Source organism: Astatotilapia calliptera, chromosome 7 (genome assembly GCF_964374335.1).
Source record: "Astatotilapia calliptera chromosome 7, fAstCal68.1, whole genome shotgun sequence".
Taxonomy (NCBI): Eukaryota; Metazoa; Chordata; class Actinopteri; order Cichliformes; family Cichlidae; genus Astatotilapia; species Astatotilapia calliptera.
In genome coordinates, this window is record NC_137428.1 from 52,694,003 (window position 1) to 52,712,982 (window position 18,980).

Here is an 18,980-nt window from a genome sequence, read left to right on the forward strand (position 1 = left end):
TAAAAGGCAGATCAAGCTGAGTGTAGCAGCTTTGTTCCCCAGAGATATAGTTATTATTCAGACTTTTAATCAAGAAGCGATTGTTTCCTCTCAGATGGCAACTCAGTGGATATATCATTAAAATCATGACACTCCATAGAAAATCACCAAGCCGAAGGGACTTGGTAAGACTGAAGAAATTTATGGCAGCCAAATACAGTAGTGTAGTGCATGGCCTAAAAGGATATTATTCTGCATTAGGGTTATCCAAGCTCTAGTTGTCTTCAACCCAAAGACAAGCACTGTTGTTCCTCTTACAACATGGCAGTGCAAATAGAGACAGATCCTGCTGGTGAATTAGAATGTTACAAGGTCGGTATCTGGGGTGGATAAGAGGAACGGCAAACACCCTGCTGTCTGGAAAGAATGGGTGGCTGACATCTATCTGCCTGGCAAAGGGGGAGGAGGAAAGAGGGACACGAAGAAGCATGGGAGGAGGGGGGGTAAATGTAATTTAGCCTCCGTGATCTCCACAGGGGCCCGTGCAAAGGTAACCCCCACCCATCAACCCAAATACACATGGGATATAGTCGGGGGTGCACAGGGAATAAGAATCAGGGTGTGGAAAGGTTATTATCCTGGTGTAATCTTGATAATAAAAAAAAATGGGGGATGGGTTTTTAGAGATAGTTAATACCAGATCAATAGAACAAAACACTCATTTTTGTTCAGTAAAAACTCCCACCACATGAGCTCATTCCCCCCACCTAAAGGAAAACAGTTATTTGGATACACTCATATTCATCCGAGAAGAGATGATTTCACTCCTACTGCTGTGGTTTTCAATTTCAGGTTAAACAAATCTACCAGTCAGGCTAAAAATACTTAGTCTTGACAGATGTGTGTGTGTGTGTGTGTGTCTGCGTAATGCGCATGTGTGTATGTGACTATGTGTTGGCTAACCATTTGTCAGCCATATGGAAATGTCACAGAATAATCATAAACAATTATCCACCCCAGCTCTCAAAGCTTCAGAATAGGGCAAATTTACATAAAGAGACACAAAGGCTCTGTCACTTACATACAAAAGAACAGACCCCCTGAAGCTTAGCACACACTTAAAATGTATCAGAAACTAAATGTTGATGCTTTTCTAACACCCTCGTTTCATATCCTTGATTCTTCATAACTTACATGGATGCTTAAAGACTCTTAGCATCTGGTATGCAAATGGGCTGCTTTAAAGCTGGTTGCAGGTTGTTTGAAAACAGAGGATCACAAGAAGGCTGTGTAATGATATTTTTTCCCTATTGGAAGTAGACATAAACCAGCTGTAGATCAATTTAAACCAGGCTTTCTACTCAGTGATAAATCAAAGTCCTGGACACAGACAGATCTGGGAACGGTTAATGGATGCTATGGCAGACGTACAGCCAACACAGGATGAATCCACTGAAGACTGAATGATGAATGGGAAAATGGAGGAGGGGGGTGACTTTGAAGCAGCGGGAAGGGAGGCTGGTGAGATGGTTGGTGGAGACCAGGAGGGTAATGGGGCAGCTGCTTGTTTGATGGTAATGATTGCCAATCAACAGACAAATAATGTGATTCTGCTGCCATGGAATAAGTCTCTTACAGGAAGTCCAGCTATTCGAGGACTAGGGATGTTAACAGAAGGACTAACAACTTCATAGGCTTTCAGCTAAAATGTAGAGTGATTGTGCGGATTGTAATTTGACTACACTATTCGGTAAGGGGATATACATATGTGGCATTTTCTCTTTTTACAGCATCATTAAAATAGTTTTGTTGACAGTTTGCATCATGCAGACTGTGCATTTGCCAGTAAGCTTTTAAAAGCCTGTTGCTTACTCCAGCCATCGGTGTAATTGCCTCACGTCACTAGATGGCAGTAAAGTCAAGAGGTAAAATCTGTCAAATGGAAACAAATTGACAGACAAGTCCTGTGGCTGAAGGTCATAAGGTCATTGAGATCACCACTGCTGCTCGGAGAATGCTGTTTATTTTAAATAATATAGCCTTTGTTCCAGTTGCAATTCACAACAGTTCATTTTTTTTTCATATTCTCCCCGTGACCAGGTCTCATTTTGGACCCCCCCCCCCCCCCCAAGTATTTTCAAGACACTAGATAGCAAGCTTCCCTGCTTCTTGACACCACTGCTGTGTGATAAAGCACCAGATGGTGGGTTGCTATCTCAATATTTCTTGATAGTGCCCATGATGGAAGTGGCCACGAGTAAGCTCCAAAAAGGTGGAGTCCAACTACTGTGTTGCAAAAGACCCTATAGAGGCTTCCCCAAGGAGTTTCAGGAAGGTGAAGATATCCATATTAGTCTGTTTCTCAGCTTTTGCTCAATGTACATTCATTGATGCAGTTTAGATCATTTGGCTAATTTCACGGTCCAATATCCAAGAGCCCATTTGAAGATTTAAGATTTAAGTCAATACAGCAACACAGCACAGAGCAGTTATCTAAACTCTGCATCCTCACTGTGGATGATGGATACAGCGGCTCCTTTTGAAAAATAAGTGCTTGACTCCGAATTATAACTCACAAACGCACATCTTAAAGCAGAGAATTCATAAGTTGAAGAGGAAATTACGTCTCATTAATATTGATCTATTTTTCAAAATTAAGCAAGCTTACTATTCATCTCTGAATGAAGAAAATAAGAACAACCCCAGCTTACTTCTTTTCACTGTAGCCAGGCTGACAAGAGTCAGAGCTCCACTGACTCTTCCATTAGTCCATTAACCTTAACTAGTAACAACTTAATGAATTTCTTCACAAATAAAATTTTAACCATCAGAGTATAGAAACAGCTTTAGTTAAGAGTTGTGCCTCATCACATGAAGGTGTGGGTCATCATCAGCAGAGGTTTCGAGTGAAACCATTGTGAGACCTTCCCTCAACCTATTGTGTGAGATGTGACGTTAAGGCGCCTGGGAAGGGATCTCAAAACTGCACTGTAGGTGGCAGACAGTTGGTGTCGTGAGCCATCTCCTGTGTTCACGGATAGTCGTTCACAGTGGACATAGATGACTTCTTCCCCTCCTCTTTCAAACCATCGGTCTTCTCTGTCTGAAACGTGAACATTGGCGACCTCGAAAGAGTGACCTTTATCCTTTAGATGCAGATGTACAGCTGAGTCTTGTCCTGTCGAGGTGATTCTTCTATGTACCATGCATTTATGCAGTGGCTGTTTGGTTTCTCCAGGGTAGAGGTCTAAGCATTCGTCGCTGCAGTGCACACCATATACCATGTTGTTTACATTGTGGTTGGGAGTTTTGTCTTTGGGATGAACAAGTTTCTATCTGATTGTGTGGATGGGTCTGAAGTGCACTTGGATGTCATGCTTGTAGATGCCACGCCTATGAGCCATGCTTTAGTGCTAAATTTATACTCTTCTTATGGACACTGACCGTGGACTTATTTCTGTGCTTGTACTCCAGCTGCAGTATTCGATACTATCGACTATAATATTCTATTACAGAGCAGTTGTTTGAATCACATTTACCTAATAGACTACAATTTGTTCATGTAAATGGGTAGACTTCTTTACACAATAATATTAATAAGTTCCTTAGTAATATTAATGTTTAGTTCTCTAGCTTCCCTTTGGCAGTATCATGAGAAGCCATATCATAAATTTTCATTGCTATGCAGATGACCCAACTTTTTCAAACCATGAAGCCAGATGAGACACATCAGTTAGCTAAACTGCAGGAATGTCTTAAAGACATAAAGACCTTGTTAACCTCCAATTCCTGCTTCTAAAAATGAAAAAAGTTATTGACAATTAATGGCATTACTTGCCCTCAAACAACACTTCGAGGAATTTTGAACTCTGTTCTGGTCATTGACTTCTCTTCATTGGTTCCCTGTTAAATCCAGAAAGAAATTTTAAATCCTTCATTGAATCCTGTTTCTGGGAGAGGTTTTTTCCTGATAAAAATGACTTTTTCTTTCCCACTGTTGCCAAGTACTTGCTCATATAGGCTTGTCTGTTTGTAGGGTTTCTACCTTATAATATAATGCACCTTGGGATGACTGGTGTTATTTAGTGGTATATAAATAAAATCGAATCTATCATGTTAACAACTGTATTTTATTAACTACGATCCAGTAGCTACTTATTGTCTATTAACTAGCACTTATTAAAATTATCTCAATACAAACTTGACCTTTTTACATATCTGAGTTTTTAGAAGCCTCACCAAAGTGATTTTGATAGCCAAACTGAAAATGGTACACGGTTTTTATTATGTGGTATTGTTATGAGCTGAATCAGAAATCAGAAATTATGCAGCAATTAAGACTCAAGACAGTGTTTGTTATGGAGTACTGAATTTAAATGCATTCACAGCATGACAAGGCAATGACATTTTAAGCCTGAAAACATTTAGTTATTTATTCATTCATTATTTCCTGCAGCTTGAGTTCCATACTTTCACTAAAAGGAAAAAAAATATTACATAGCGATAAAGAAAGAGTCTGTTAGTACAAATCTGTTTCTTAAATACAAAAAAAACATTTGCAATACTGTCAGAAAAGAGCATAATTTTAGAAGTATATTGAGACTTAGCAGAACCAGTACAAATCAGAATAGTATAATTTTGTGCATCATGATATCGACATTGTAAAACAGCAGGATTATATAACTTGGCATTCAAATCAGAAAGCAATAAGAATCTGACTGTATATGCAATTTTCTGTCCAGTTAGTTACAGTACAATGTACACTGTGCACAGCAAGTAGAAATGAATATGTTTATATATATATATATATATATATATATATATATATATACACATACACATACATATATATGTATATATATATATGTTCTCTACAAGTTGTCTATATTTATAATATTCCTACCAACAAGTTAAGCCATATCGTGCATGATATCGTCGCTTAGACTGCTGTAAAAGCTGCTTGTTCCTGTACAATCAATTAAGATATTTACAATTTCAACAAATATTCTACATGTCTTTAAAAAAATAAAACTTGATGCAAGTTAAGAAAAACTAAATCTTGATCCCATCCAAAGGCCCTCAAGAGCAGTTAGTAAATGCGAACAACTTTTGCTTAATAGGAGTTGAATTAATGTGCTGTGTCCACAACCACACACAAACACAAATATCCATACACTGCAGAAATACCATTAGGTATTGCAGGCATTTATACATCAGTGGTGGTTCTTACAATGTTTTCATTTGATCCAGTGCAGTGTTTTACTTTTCAAAGAAATCAAAGCCAGTCCTGTGTCTTAAAAAAAAAAAAGCCAAGCACATATTAATTATTCGTCCATCCACAGGGTGCTCTTCTCATGCTTATCTTATCCATCCTTGGATGTGACTTCTGCATTTCTCCCATTGTCTCTGTTCCAGACACTGAAGGCCAGAAAGAGACTTTGCAAGTGAATCAATGCTTTAAAGAAAAGGCACTACCTGCTGAAGGAGCACTTGCAGGGACTGAAGCAAGCTATCACACCATCAGCTATTCCCTACTGGCCTTCAGATCAAGCACAATAAGAGGAGGTCACATGCAGGGCAAAGGTCATGAGGTCATGTGACATGCCATGCAGCACTTTAGCCTCCTTCTTCATCGTCGCAGTGTGACAGCGACTACAGATGAGGACGTATCAGTGCAACACTGAATTATAACGTGCACTGCTCTCAAATTCCACTGTGCAGAATGTTCACTTCATTAAATATAACTTTACATATGCGCTGTACAACATCTTCCTTTTAAACGCACCATGGGAACTGCCTTAATGTAATAGATTACATAGCATTTTTCTGGTACAAGTTTCTGGGTTGGAAAAAAATATACATGGAGTAGTAGAAATTTACTGTAGACAATGCCCCCTATTTGAATAGATAATATGACAACCATCAACACAAACAAATATAGTTCAGACAATAACTGCATAGTCCATATCAGATTTCTGGTAAAAATGCAATAGTTGTTAATATTAAAGTGTTGATTAATATATGGATTTATGGAACTGTCATGAACTGTTAAAGTTATGGCTGAGCTGGTTACTTCCTAAATGTCGCTCAGGGTATAATTAGCTAAGGTTTTCCAAGCTTCTCCATAAGACGTCCGTGTGAAAACATAAATGTCTTTAATGAGTTTTACGTTTCATTTATGGAGCTGGGTATACATGTTTGATCATAAAGCCATGCAGTGTTGGGACAGCCCTGTAAGAGTGATGTAGGGATTGAGGGGGCTTGAGTAGTCAGTGCATCACCCCGCACCGTTCTGTTAAGACCGACTGGCTACACAAAAGAGTTCAAGGAGTTCATGGCTTTTATAGGGGATGGGGCCTCCGAGCTCTCATGGCCCTCAGCAGTGTCCCTACTGGCACTCTTTCCACTATACTGCCCGATAAAGGAGCCATCCTCGTTGAACTGTCCGTCTCCTCCTTCACCGTAGTCAACTAAACTGTCGTCACTGTCGTCTCTCTTAACTGTCCCATTAGATGGCGAGCGGCTCCCTTTTAAAGGTTTATGGTCCTCATTGTCACTGAAGGAGAAAATAACATGCAGGCATTACAGGTGAGATGATGTGACAGATGCAATAAGGAGAATAGTGATCACTTTTTTTTTTTTAGATGGAGCATAGAAGAGCCAATTGTTGCTTTTACCACAACCTACCCCTTAAGTTCGGTAGATAATGGCAAAGTTGTTATATGAATATTAATATGCAGCAATGAATATAAAATACATTTCAATGCACATTCGGGTTGCTCCATGTCTAAAAAATGTTAGCCATGAATGATTAGCTGGTTTCCATCAGGCAACGGGGGAATAAAGCTCAAGCAATCATACCCTTTTCAAATTCCCCCTGAAACCAAATATGAAGTGGTAAATATGCTGTTTGACAAAAGCATTTTTCTCCCAAGGCAGAGACTGTGATGAAAAACAGAAAATCCAATGAAATGACGTGAATAAAGGAAAGTTTAAGCCAAGTATCCCTGCCCCCAAAGCAAGCACGACGATAAATCACAAGTTGGCAAAAATGCATGGAAAGTCCGCAAAGAAAGTTTTCTTTGGGTATCAGATAGTTGAGAACATTGCATATACACGACTTGAACACCAATGAGATCGCAAAGCTTTCACAATGCTGAGATGCTCCAAAATGGAAAGACAATAAATGGTATGCAAAAGCATTTAGGGGACATGACGGGAATAGAATAGCCACAGATTGCTGACGGCTTATTTTTTGAAGCACTGCACATAATGAAGGCTTTGTGACAAAATATTATACACGATGACAGCTGTGAAAGATAGCAAGCATTTTTCTCCGCAGTGACTTCATTACCCACCGACCCTTTACACATGCTACATTTACAAAACCCTTCACCGCCGCCAATCCCCATCATTGCCCTTACCTTTCCTGAGACCTACACCCCCTGCGTTAGGATGACGACGTCACTCTGAGATCAAACACATTCCTACATTTTACATTTCTGTAAGTCTGGCACTTTAACAGGCAAATGTGCTTTGTACAAGTACAGATTGATCTAAAATACAGTATACTCTCCAGCAGTCAAACAAGAACAGCTCAGTTGACTTAAGTAATGCCTTTATTGACATACTGTAAGGTTCCAGCTGAGTGTAATGAAACAGCATGGATATAAAGAATACTCTCACAAAGGCACTATAATATTTATACACTTTGCCTTGTGATTTGTCTATTGTGTTTTTACAGCCGATATCCATTGGAGAGATTATCTCGTGGTGTAAATACTACAGACTGGTGGTATTCTAGATTTAAAAATATATCAACACTTTTCTGTGTAACATATTTATTTGTGCCAAACACTTCCAGTGCTGTCTAAAAACCAATAACAACTCATTCGTGAGCCACATTGTTACAATGGGCAAAAAGCTCCTTAATTATGATGAACATGAACTCTGTTATTAAGCTGATTCCCACATATTCTATCCTGATTCGGTGCAGACTTACAAGCACAACAAACTGGCTATTGAAAATAGGCACCCCAAAAAATACACTGTCTTTGAGATACTATTCCTTGTAAACTACAGTAGCCAGCTATTTTAAGAAGCTCTTTAAAGTTAAAGTAACCTGTTTTTAGAAATTTAAGTCTTCACTGGAAATGTAAGAGTTGCAATGGAGAGCTATAGATAAGCGGGAGGATTGGGCAGTAGTGCGAAACAGACGACTATTCTGTTGATCTTTTCCCAGAAAAATAAAATCTAGAATAACACCAATCATAAATGATTTCTACTAAAGAATGGCTATTGGCCTGTTGTAAATAGCATTAACCAGCTCTGTCCTCTCAGTGTTGATTGCTTCCCTCAAGCATGCTGACAATTTCATAACATACCCATATGCATCTATATACTGTATATCTATATCTATCTATCTCTCTATATATAAACAATACTTCCATTCAACACATTATTGCCTACAGCAAAATTTCATACATAATATCAAATCTTAAAACCATGCATATCACATTTTTATATATAATTAATGATATGTATTTATCGCACATCTTCTGTCTCACATAAAATCCATAGAACAGATTCATGTATACATAATACAAAAAGGAATATAAAATATAAAAGCAAGACCATCTTAGAAATTCACTTATAAAAAAAAAGAATATTCAAAAATGCTAGTTTTACAGAAGTAAAGTGCTTCATTGTTCTGTATTCTGCATGTGATTGAAGAAGCAGCCTAGAAAAAGGATGCTGACAAGCATAGCTGGATAACTGAAGTAACAGTTAACAGGACTGACCATTTCAGAGATTTTCAATCCTATCAGGGTCATGTACTGTAAGTAGCAATACACTAGGCAAAGTGTTAATGCTAATATATATATATATATATATATATATATATATATATATATATATGTATATATATATACTATACATACAATGTATATGATTAGCTTATTAGTTGAAAAGCTTGGGGTCAGTTAGGGATGTGTTGCAAATGAAAGTAGCTTATACTGTTTATTCCTGACAGTCTTATTTGTAATGTTAAAACACCCTAAACCACGAATCCCCTGAACCTGAAGAATCCTGCACACATATCAAGCACACATAAAGTCCAACACAAACAGCATCCAGGGTGTCCCAGAATCCAGAAACAAAATCTTGTACTTCACGGTGGTAGAAGATCAGACTGGGTTACTTCCTCTTGTTGTTTTGACTTTAGTTAATGGTGATTCTGGTTGATTTTTTTTATTAGTTTTAAGGGTTGAGAAGTAGGAGGGCGAGCAGAGCTCCAGCACAGAGTGTAGATTTAGGAAAGAAAGTGGGAACACGGGGCAAGTGGTTGATGGGTACAATCTGCTCTGGGGACTCCAAAGGCTGGGGCACTTTCTCTCACCTGTATTCCACAAAAGTACAGTCGTCATCTTTCATGGGCTGGAACTCAGGGTCTGTGTGGGCATCCTCCTTCTCTTTGACTGGTGAGATACAGGAAGCGATTTAGTCAAACTGGCTTTTAAAGAATTGTGAGAAACAACATGTTTCTTAAGCGATATGACGAAGACAGTCGTTCAACATCACCCATGAAATTCAAAAACCGTACCCGAACTTAAATTTGGCCGACCTCAACTTCGAGCTCAGTCTTTGTGTACCTGTAGACTGTTTCTCCCTGTCCAGATGCTTTTTTTTTGTTTCTTTACTGGAAAGTCTGTTCTGACCAACACATTTTAATTTAAAATTTTGAGGGAGTTGACTGAATTGATTGTTGAATTGATATGGACAAAAGAGCTTGCTTGCATGCGCCACAGTTCACATCTGAATGTTCTCTGAGATGTTACACAAGAAATATGTGTTGACAGTCTGACTTGGGAGTGAATTGATGCCTAAACCACTCCACCCATCTGACCCCTATATAAGAGCCAAATAAAAATGACAGGCATGCTCCTGGTTGCGCTCCTAATCTGATGCCCTACCTTTGGGCTGTGGACACTGTGCAGTCTTTCACGCAGAAACCCCAGTGCAGTCCCTGCTCTTAACAAGAGAGCAACATCACTGTGACATAGAAATTCATGTTTTCAGTCCAAGTTTGTGGTTATGTGCAAATGGTCAGAACAGGACTTCTGCATCTAAAACACCAGGAACACTAGGAGAGGTGAATTGAAGGGGAAATGGGCCAAATAGAAATAAGGTATGGTTTTCACTCTTTATAGTTGGACTCACAAAACCTGACTGTAATTTATGGGTTCATTAAAACTGATTAATGTGTGAATCTGACAACAGTGAATAAACCCTGTCAATACAAAAAACCTATTCTCCATTAATGTGAGATGTATACTTCTTTAATGAATGGTTTGATCCAAACTATGTAGGAGTTTGTAACTGTGCATTTTAAAAAGTTCTGCTCTAATAAAGTTGTTATTATAGAAACAACTGTCTTTTTTTGTGGTGATTGTGCCATTACTCACCAGGGTACTTCCCTCCTTTATTTCTCTGGATGAAGCAGATAATGAGAAGGATCAGGATGAGCAGAGCAATTGCACACATGAGGCCAATGAACCATCCCTGAGTGGCGATGTCCACCTGTCTGCTTGCCACAGCTGTCCAGAGAAGGGGAGAAAGACTTAACATTTACACTTGCACTATTTTAACATCTCATCCCCAGTAGCGAGGGAAAACAGCAAAAATTATCCACAATATGTGCTAAAACAAACATGGAAGATCAAGTCAGCGTTTGAGCAGATATCCCATCTGATATGATGAATTTTCAGGTGACGAGTGAATCAAGATTGCATATTATTATTGACAAAGACTTTAACGTTAGATGAGCTAGACAGTTCCTAACATTATCCTATCCGTGACTTGAGCCCGAATTAGTAGTAGTACACAATCAAAGAAGTAACATGTACACACAATTACAGACACACACGCAAACACGGACAGTGACATACAACGTACGTTAGCACGGGTGATATTAAGTCAAATAAAATACTAAAAACAGACTGAAATTCTATATTAGAATATCCACTTCTAAAATCCCCAACAGTGCGACACTGACATTCATTATGCATTAACCAGAAAATCATGCTGTATGTTCTGTCCACATCACTACAGTACATGTCTGGCATATAGAACAACCACATCACATCTGTTAAATCCATGCTCGATTCTGTATAAATATACAAAAGCACAAACTACTCCATACGCGACACACGACAAAGTGTAAGGCCAGGCTCAGCCACACCGAGGTGGAGGCGAACATCCAGGAAGTGCCTCACCTGGGAGAGTAACCAAGAGCTCCTTGGAGTGGTGGAATTCTTGGTCGTGGTGACCCAAAGCCACCAAACGGACCCTATAGCAAAGGCCCCCCTTTAAGCCTTTCAGCGTTATGTTCTGAGAGCCATTCACAAACTCTGTATTCCAGTCCTCTTCACTTTCACCTGCAGGAGTTATGTTCATCAAGAGAAGTATGTTTGAAGGAGCGAACACAACTTCAAAAAGGCCATGGAGATCATGACATTATGGGAACTAATTGTCTGAAAAGAGCATCTACTGGTATGGCATTATGCTGCAGGCAAATGTTAATATTCATGGAGTTCTAAAAAATCCATTAAGTCTATGAATGAATTTATTATTGTGTCCCCGAAAGCTCAATGCACTGCAACTTCAGAAAAGCTGCAAAGTGAGAAAAATCATTTCACCATTTTGATAATATGTGTGCTGTTTAGAAAATACTGAATTCAAAAAAATAACTAAGCTGTAATGGGCTTTCTCATTTTTAAAACTTGCTACTTTTGGATTAGGTTGATATAAAAGTATATTTTCTGTTCTTGTTCCATTGCCATGAAAGGTGGTACATAGCGATAAATGTAACTGAAATACATAAAAAAGTGCTTTTCTAGCTTTACAATAAAAGTCATATTCTCCCATTAAAAAAGTGATTTTACTGATAAATACGACACTTTCACAAAAGGTTAAAACCAGAACAGTTGCCTCAGGCATTTTATATTGTAAGGTAAAGACCATACAATAATAGAGCGAATCCCATCAATCAGATGACTCTATGAGCACTTGGCGACAGTGGGAAGGAAAAAAGCCCTTTTAAAAGGAAAAGCCCTCTGATACAAAGAGCAGTAGAGAGACTTTTCATCTACTTTCAGCTTTACATCAAAACTTTCAAATGTTCACAAATTGTTTTTGACTACCTTGAATTTAGTTAAAAATCATGTAGTAGCCTAAGTAAGTAAAAGTACATTCTCACAGAATTGGCGGCATAGTTGCAGACAAAAATGCCGTATACGTTATCAAACTGGTGGTGATCCTCTTTTGCGCTGAGCTTTTAGGGCCACTGCACGTACACAAATGGTAATGAGCTGAATGTGAGATGTGTTGTGACTGATGACCACAATAATTAGGCTTTTGATAGCAAAATTTTGCAAGATTATGATCTATTATTGTGATCTTCCCTAAGTGAATCTATTAAAATGGTAGGTGTGAGAGAGCCATACTACAGTGCTGTTCATCCTCACTGCAGGTGGATAAAAACAATGGAGAGCACTTCAGTCAAATTCAGCTAGCATAATAGGAAATGTTTGTGCTGCCTTTTATGACGTTTGTCTACATACGTTCCAGCCAGATTGCCAAGGGAACTGCACGCATTTACAGCACTGGGTAATTAGCAATCCAATCACAGAAAGCGTTGTTTATCACATCCGGGTCTGCACTGGCCAGAGCCAGCATCAGCATGACTGCCAATATTTCTATTCACCTGCATAAGCCAATAATGAAGTAGGAGTCTCTTGCCACCTGTGAATGGAATTGAGAAAAATGTTGCCGTTTCTTTGCTTACTGTCATTTAGTCTGTATTGTGCACTAAAGTTTTTCTCCGGGCCCCAGTACTCCCAACTGATCAGGGCCCAGTCTTCCCCGATCATGGAGCTAATGTTTCCGAAAGGACTTGCTGAGCACACAAGAGAAAACACAACCATCAACATGAGTCTGTTGGTCAAAGGACAATCCAATAACTGTCAATCAAATATTTTGCTTTTGCTACAGTTAACATTAAGTGCACCAAGCTTCACCAAATCTAGTTTCTCACTGCTTTAACTATGCCAACAAAAACAGAGGACAAAAATAACTAATCATCACTAATCAACAGACACTGAGGTTACTAATATCACAGCAGAATCTGTACCCTTGTGGGGTGGACCATGTGGAGGTGACCGTGCAATAGGATGAAGGGATTGGGTGCTTCCTGTAAACAATATGAAGAGGGGTAGAGATGGAGCCACACACACGTGAGACACACACAGAGACACACAGAGACACCACAGATGCTAAAGTCATTATACAGAGAACACAAAGTTCATTGGCATGCCATGCGAAGCCCCTGGCATGCAGCAGGAAAGCATCACCAGCGGCCACTGAGGAAGAAGTAAGAAGGGGGTCAAAATCACCAAAGGCACAGCGAAAAAAAAAGAAGAGAAAAAAAAGATGAAGAGCAGCTGAGCACTTTGAAAAGACTCATCTAGTTTTATCACATGGCATTAAAAAAGCACATGTCACAGAGCATCTTTATCTGTGCAGCTTTGAACTTTTCCCTGCTTTGAACTCCTCGGTCAAGCATTCTGGTTGGCCACAGAATTGGACAGAGGCGAAGGGAAACTGCTCAGAGGTGAGGAGCGCATGCTTATGGTGGGTTTTGCAGCTTTAGCTGTATGTGTAAAACAATCATTTGTCTAGAAACACCACATTTCTGTCAACCTGTGATATCAGAGCCTGCAGAGAGAAACAGGACAAAGAGAAACAACCGGACAGGGATCATTATGAGAAGACAACCACCCACATCCCCAAACTGTCTTTTTTTTTTAGACATTTATGTGGTTGTGCTGTGTAACTTGAAAGTGTTATTTATATATATATATATAGTGAAAAGGTATTTGCATATTTGTTACACTGAAATGTTTTATGTCAAACAAATTTTAGTATTAGACAAATATAACCTGAGTAAATACAAAATGCAGTTTTAAAATGATTTCATTTATTAAGGGGAAAAAGCTATCAAAACCTAACTTCCCTCAGTGAAAAAGCAATTACCGTTCTCTTGTTAAGTCATGAATGAACTGTGATTAACCACAAAATCAAGCTGAGCCACACCCAGTACTGATTACTGCCAGACCTGTTGAATCAAGAAATAATTTAAATGGAACCTGTGTGACACAGTGAAGTAGGCTTAAAGAACTCAAAAAGCAACACATCATGCCATGATCTAAAGAAACAGCTGTGGAAAACAGTTGTCAAACAAAGTCACTGACATCCATCAGTCTGGTCTGGTAAGGGTTGCAAAGACATTTCTAAGGCTTTGAGAATGAACCACAAATGGAGAGAATCTGGAACACTGGTGAACCTTTCCTGGAGTGCCCGGCCTATCAAAATTACTCCAGTGCATCGATGACTCATCCAGGTAAATGGTAAATGGACTGATCCTTATATAGTGCTTTTCTACTCTCCCGGAGCCCTCAAAGCACTTTATACAGCATGCCACATTCACCTATTCACACAAGCACTTCCTTATATGCTTTTAAGTGCTTACTAACTAACAATCACACTCATTCGTACTCCAATGGATGCATCGGAGAGCAACTTGGGGTCAGTATCTTGCCCAAGGATACTTGGCATGCAGAATGGGAGAGCCAGGGATTGAACCACTAACGTTCCGATCAGTAGATGACCTGCTCTTCCTCCCGAGCTACAGTCACCACAAAAGGTTTGCATCCCATTAAATCTGGTGTAAAACTAACTTTCATAAAAAGAACATCATGGCAACACTCAAACATGGTGATGGCAGTGTGATGGTTTAAGGCTACTTTGCTGCATCAGGACCTGGACGACTTGCCGTAATTGATGGAATCATAAATTCTGCTCTCTACCAGAAAATCCTGAAAGAGGATTTCCAGCCATCAGCTCATGCCCTGAAGCTCAAGCATGCTTGGGTTATGCAGCAGGACAATGATCAGAAACAACCTCTGAATGGCTAAAAAAACCCACCTCAACCAAGGTTTTAGAAAGGCCTAGTCAAAGTTCGGAGGCTTTGGCCTGACCTTAAATAGGCTGATCACACTCAAAACCTTCTAGTGTGGATGAATTAAAACAATTCTTCAAGAAGAGTGGGCCAAAACATCCACACAATGTTGTGAAAGACTGTTGTCATTTATCACAAACGCTTGATTGCAGTTTTTGCTGCTAAAGATGGCACAGCCAGTTATCAGGTCTACAGGGAGTGCAGAATTATTAGGCAAATGAGTATTTTGTCCACATCATCCTCTTCATGCATGTTGTCTTACTCCAAGCTGTATAGGCTCGAAAGCCTACTACCAATTAAGCATATTAGGTGATGTGCATCTCTGTAATGAGAAGGGGTGTGGTCTAATGACATCAACACCCTATATCAGGTGTGCATAATTATTAGGCAACGTCCTTTCCTTTGGCAAAATGGGTCAAAAGAAGGACTTGACAGGCTCAGAAAAGTCAAAAATAGTGAGATATCTTGCAGAGGGATGCAGCAGTCTCAAAATTGCAAAGCTTCTGAAGCGTGATCATCGAACAATCAAGCGTTTCATTCAAAATAGTCAACAGGGTCGCAAGAAGCGTGTGGAAAAACCAAGGCGCAAAATAACTGCCCATGAACTGAGAAAAGTCAAGCGTGCAGCTGCCAAGATGCCACTTGCCACCAGTTTGGCCATATTTCAGAGCTGCAACATCACTGGAGTGCCCAAAAGCACAAGGTGTGCATACACTCAGAGACATGGCCAAGGTAAGAAGGGCTGAAAGACGACCACCACTGAACAAGACACACAAGCTGAAACGTCAAGACTGGGCCAAGAAATATCTCAAGACTGGTTTTTCTAAGGTTTTATGGACTGATGAAATGAGAGTGAGTCTTGATGGGCCAGATGGATGGACCCGTGGCTGGATTGGTAAAGGGCAGAGAGCTCCAGTCCGACTCAGACGCCAGCAAGGTGGAGGTGGAGTACTGGTTTGGGCTGGTATCATCAAAGATGAGCTTGTGGGGCCTTTTCGGGTTGAGGATGGAGTCAAGCTCAACTCCCAGTCCTACTGCCAGTTTCTGCAAGACACCTTCTTCAAGCAGTGGTACAGGAAGAAGTCTGCATCCTTCAAGAAAAACATGATTTTCATGCAGGACAATGCTCCATCACACGCGTCCAAGTACTCCACAGCGTGGCTGGCAAGAAAGGGTATAAAAGAAGAAAAACTAATGACATGGCCACCTTGTTCACCTGATCTGAACCGCATTGAGAACCTGTGGTCCATCATCAAATGTGAGATTTACAAGGAGGGAAAACAGTACACCTCTCTGAACAGTGTCTGGGAGGCTGTGGTTGCTGCTGCACGTAATGTTGATGGTGAACAGATCAAAACACTGACAGAATCCATGGATGGCAGGCTTTTGAGTGTCCTTGCAAAGAAAGGTGGCTATATTGGTCGCTGATTTGTTTTTGTTTTGTTTTTGAATGTCAGAAATGTATATTTGTGAATGTGGAGATGTTATATTGGTTTCACTGGTAAAAATAAATAATTGAAATGGGTATATATTTGTTTTTTGTTAAGTTGCCTAATAATTATGCACAGTAATAGTCACCTGCACACACAGATATCCCCCTAAAATAGCTAAAACTAAAAACAAACTAAGAACTACTTCCAAAAACATTCAGCTTTGATATTAATGAGATTTTTGGGTTCATTGAGAACATGGTTGTTGTTCAATAATAAAATTATTCCTCAAAAATACAACTTGCCTAATAATTCTGCACTCCATGTAGGAGGCAATAACTTTTTCACACATGGGTAGATGGGTCTGGATAACAAGAAACAACTTTTTTCTAAATTGTTGTTGTCAGCTGATTTTCTGACAGCTAATCCATAAAGTCTGCAGTAACTGAATGATGAGCAGCTTCAAACTACACAACAGAATTAGAGGAATGTTTGACACCAAACAATTCAAACTGGCAAAGCATATACAGCAAAGCAGTGCAAGCTTCACACAAGCTAAATGTGTTGCACAGTTCTGCTGCAGCACACCAGGACTCAGGTTTGCTTATCCACTTCACCAGAGAGGTCTCTGAGGCTGTGTTTTGGGAGGGGCTTTCCTTAGATCGCCAAAATGATTAGAAATTTTAAAAAGACTAGGGGCAATTTAAGCAAATATTCACCAGACATTTACCGAATTTTCAAAGCAAGATAAACAAACAAATCTGGTAAATAACACGTACTGGAAAATGTTCTGATGGACAATAATACAAACCAAGCACATGCTCTGTAAATTATTTACACGCTTTCATGCTCTTACCTCAACAAATACAGAACAGAACATATATATTAATCTAATATTTATCCACATCTCCAGTGGGAGAAACATGAAATCTAGTTAGTTTTTTTTCTCATATTTTTCTTGTATTTGATGACTTACCTTCCTCCCTGATGATGACAGCTTCCTGAGAAATGGCTGCACCTGCTCCAGCGCCTGTTTTCGCATTCAAATAAAACTTGTAGCGTATGCTGTACTTGAGGTTGGGCAAAGTGACAGAGGTCTCATTGGCAGCCAAGGCCAGCTCCTCCACTGGGCCCAGTTCATTGGAGTTATTTACTACAGGGGTGAGGGATGGGCGAGAAGAATAATGGGGTGGGGGTGGAAGTTGGGAAGCAGTGGGGTAAGTTGAATAGAGAGTTGGGTAGGAGGTGTAGATGGAGTGTCAGTGATGAAAAAGGTGGAAATGGAAGTATTTGGGGTGTAGGATTCAGAAATAGAAGGCAGGAATGACCAAAGTTGATTTGTTATTTGTGTTTTTTTTAATTTAGGCAAAAACAAAAATGCTCTTAGGCTACTCTAAGTATTGATTATCATTTCTGTCTTATGATCTCAACAGAATGACAGCACAAGACATGAAAAAGACTGACATACAAATCTACAAACTACATGAAGAAGATGACACTCACTAGGTAAAGATGCAAAAATCTTACGAAAAAAGCCTCACCTGGCTGATATTTGAGGGTATACCCGGTAATGTGCCCATTATGGTCATGAGGAGGACTCCATTCAAGGGTTAGAGAGTCCAGGTTCGAGTTAGTGACTATCAGCGAAGTAGGAGACCCCGGCACTGCAAAAAGACATATATAATGAAACCTTGCACAAGTTAATTAAAGAGCAGCTAAAGATAGGATGTTTTAAATAAATAGCTGAAGAGACGGTGTGTGTGTGTGTTTGTGTGTGTGTGTGTGTGTGTGTGTGTGTGTGTGTGTGTGTGTGAGGCGCGGTTCATTGAGGATTTCTGGGTTTTACTTTATGCAGAATGCCCAGTGTTAATACTCAAAGTCTGCCTCCAGTCATTGTGGCTTGCTTATTTATATTTCATTCTGATATTTGACCTTCAGTGTGCAATAAAGCTTGTGCAGCACTTAAAGCGAAAAATTTCTCTTACTTACAAAAATTGCTTTGTGTCATTACAATTAGACTGGATGTGATTAATAGGCGACTGGGAAATTTAAAGCCTCTAGTGCAAAAAAAAACTGAGCAACTGCTTGTATATTCACAGATTAAAATAAACAAAAACCTTTCAAACTCAGACCGAAGAGAATCATTCATAACTGAATAACTTAAATAGCCAGACTTCTGATTGTATGATTTAGAGCAGCGGTCCCCAACCCCCGGGCCTCGGACCGGTACCGGTCCGTGAGTCGTTTGGTACCGGGCCGCGAGAGTTGAGGCTCAGGTGTGAAATGTATAGTTTTCAGGGTTTTTATCGGTCTTTTCACGTGTGTTATGAATAAATTTTCTTTTTTTTGGTACCGGTACTAGTTTTATTTTGTTGTATTTATCCGCGACACCTTAAAGGCCGGTCCATGAAAAATATTGTTGGGCATAAACCGGTCCGTGGCGCAAAAAAGGTTGGGGACCGATGATTTAGAGCATAGATCAGTTACAGGTG

At 39.6% G+C, this 18,980-nt stretch overlaps 1 protein-coding gene across 30 annotated transcripts in view; it reads right to left on the reverse strand.

Annotated features, from left to right (window-relative positions):
* Positions 1 to 4,331: 4,331 nt before the first annotated feature.
* Positions 4,332 to 18,980, reverse strand: part of nrcamb (neuronal cell adhesion molecule b) — an 84,790-nt gene continuing 70,141 nt past the window's right edge. For 18 of the 30 annotated variants that reach the window (XM_080304633.1, XM_080304625.1, XM_080304618.1 and 15 more), the window contains 9 exons: positions 18,030 to 18,152; positions 17,465 to 17,641; positions 13,741 to 13,755; positions 13,172 to 13,231; positions 12,827 to 12,937; positions 11,256 to 11,417; positions 10,446 to 10,577; positions 9,380 to 9,458; positions 4,332 to 6,535 (listed from right to left, as the gene is read on the reverse strand). In XM_080304633.1, the coding sequence (XP_080160759.1) occupies positions 6,289 to 6,535; positions 9,380 to 9,458; positions 10,446 to 10,577; positions 11,256 to 11,417; positions 12,827 to 12,937; positions 13,172 to 13,231; positions 13,741 to 13,755; positions 17,465 to 17,641; positions 18,030 to 18,152 (1,106 nt within the window). In that variant the 3' untranslated portion in view covers positions 4,332 to 6,288. The remainder of the gene's footprint in view (positions 6,536 to 9,379; positions 9,459 to 10,445; positions 10,578 to 11,255; positions 11,418 to 12,826; positions 12,938 to 13,171; positions 13,232 to 13,740; positions 13,756 to 17,464; positions 17,642 to 18,029; positions 18,153 to 18,980) is intronic. The other 12 variants (XM_080304638.1, XM_080304646.1, XM_080304641.1 and 9 more) reach the window with 5 other exon arrangements.